This window comes from Echinops telfairi, unplaced genomic scaffold (assembly GCF_000313985.2).
Source record: "Echinops telfairi isolate 266 unplaced genomic scaffold, ASM31398v2 ScPeMD7_7424;HRSCAF=8462, whole genome shotgun sequence".
NCBI lineage: Eukaryota > Metazoa > Chordata > Mammalia > Afrosoricida > Tenrecidae > Echinops > Echinops telfairi.
The window spans coordinates 88,803,231-88,805,253 of record NW_022111324.1 but is presented as its reverse complement, the minus strand read 5'-3'; the positions used below and the strand labels follow the sequence as shown (position 1 = coordinate 88,805,253).

The following is a 2,023-nucleotide window of genomic DNA, read 5'->3' as shown; positions in this document are numbered from 1 at the left end:
GGGGGGAGTTGTAATAAGACTCTTCCATCACCAAGAACTGGCAAAACAATATAGGCAAATCCCTTCCTTTAAAACTAGACACCCATGGGCCCTCAACTGAGACTTTTTTTTCAGGGAAAAACAAAATAGAAATTAAGCTTTTCTTTTCCTCCAAATCGTAACTTCGCCTCACCCAGACCTCCCAACTGGTTCCTCAGACTGGCACAAGGTGGAGCAATCACTGAAATCCGTTAACATTACGGTTCAAAAACTTGAGAAAATAAAGGACATAAATAATGCTAATCTGACAGAGGAAAGCACCCACAGCCGCCGCCGCCGCCACTACTAACTAGCCTGTGAGGAAGGGCAGGCAGACATCCCTGAAGGGTAAGAAGCCAAACCCCCGAGAAAGGCTAGGGGCAGCCTGAGTAAACTACGCCGAATAGCTCAGGATTCACCTTCTTTGTTGCTCATGTCGTCCAGGCCTTGGTGGGATGAGCTGACAATGAAAGCCTGGAGCGAACTGGGAACGGAAGAAGCCGATCTACGGTGACGAACCAAATCCCGGGAGGAGAGCGCAGCGAACGGAAACTGCAGCCGACTGACGTCGCCCGACTACTCGGAAAAGCGCCGCCGCAGCCCAAGCCCCGCCCCCCGTCGCCGCTCACACGCACTTCCGGCCTCCGCTCCGCCTCCGCTCGTTGAGGCTGGCTTCGTCCCAGCGTGCCCTCGAGTCACGAGGGTCCTCGAGCCTCGTGTCTTCACGGCTGTCCGATGCTGTGCCTGAAGACAGAGACTCTAACTACACTGCAGACGGCAAACGCTATTAAAATGACGGCGACGCGGCCCGCATAAATGAGATTTGTGTGACAGTGTAAAAGCGGTGAGGAATGTGCGTGACTGCTTTTCTCTCAAAACCCCTGTAGAACGCCTTAACTTTCCTTCAGGGTAAGCCCCGCCTCTAGCGCGGGGCGACACGGGAGTTGTGGTTCGCGCGGAGGAACCTGCCTGCCGCGCGTGGTGATTGGAATGATGATTTAGAATAGATTCCTCCAGGTCTTACTGAAGAGGTCTTCGACCAAAGGGATCTTACCGGCCTAAGTTTGTTTCTAGTTTTGCTTTTAATTTTCCATTTCTGAGGTGACGACAGGAGCTTTAAGTGATGCAAATTATAAGTAAATTATTTTCTCTGCTAAAATAAATACCCACTTTCTCCCCCTGCCTTATACATCTTCATCCTCTACCCTCCTTTGTCTGAGACTTAACAATTCCTGTGTTTAAAAAAAAATGTTATAATAAGAATAATATATAACAAGCATTTACATTTTAACCTTTTCAAGTGTAGGATTCAGTAACATTAATTATAATCACAACTATTTCATCCCTGTGCACTGAAACTTACCAACCCCACTGTCATCGTGTCCATTTTGCCTCTTAGCGATTCTATAGGAACAGATGGATCTGTAAATCTTTACTGGAGTAGAGAGCCTCATGTTTCTCCGGTAGAACAGTTGGTGATTTCAAACTGCTAAACCTTCAGTTAGCAGCCCAATGCTTAACCACTAAGCCACAGAAACAGTGGTCTTCAAATAATTCTATTCTCTACTTTCCCCAGTGCCTAATTAAGCTTTCCTTTCTATACATTTATCTATTTTCTCACCATCCTCCAACCATACCCTACAGCAGAAAAAGGTTAATAGTAATTATAAGTGCGCAACACTAAATTGTGAGCATTTTATTATAGTTGTTAGGTGCCATCAGTGGGTTCCTACTCAAAGCAACCCTGTATACAAGCATCATTCTCATAATTGCTAAATTTGAGCCCATTGTTTCAGCCACTTGTGTCAACCATGTCATTGAAGGTCCTCTCCTTTTTTGCTGGTGTCCTTTTCGAGTCCCTCCTGATAACATGTCTGAGGTACGTGATACAAAGTCTTGCCATTCTCGGCAACATTCAGGCTGTACATCTTCCAAGGCAATTATGTTTCTTTGTCTGGCAGTTCATGGTGTATTCAGTATTTGAGATAGTTAAAGTGTATTGTGC

The 2,023-nt window shown here is 46.0% G+C and overlaps 1 protein-coding gene across 1 annotated transcript in view; it reads right to left on the bottom strand.

Annotated features, from left to right (window-relative positions):
- Positions 1 to 584, bottom strand: part of TSNAX (translin associated factor X) — a 54,069-nt gene extending 53,485 nt beyond the window's left edge. The window contains exon 1 of the mRNA XM_004712173.3: positions 438 to 584. Within this exon, the coding sequence (XP_004712230.1) occupies positions 438 to 453 (16 nt within the window). The 5' untranslated portion in view covers positions 454 to 584. The remainder of the gene's footprint in view (positions 1 to 437) is intronic.
- Positions 585 to 2,023: the final 1,439 nt, after the last annotated feature.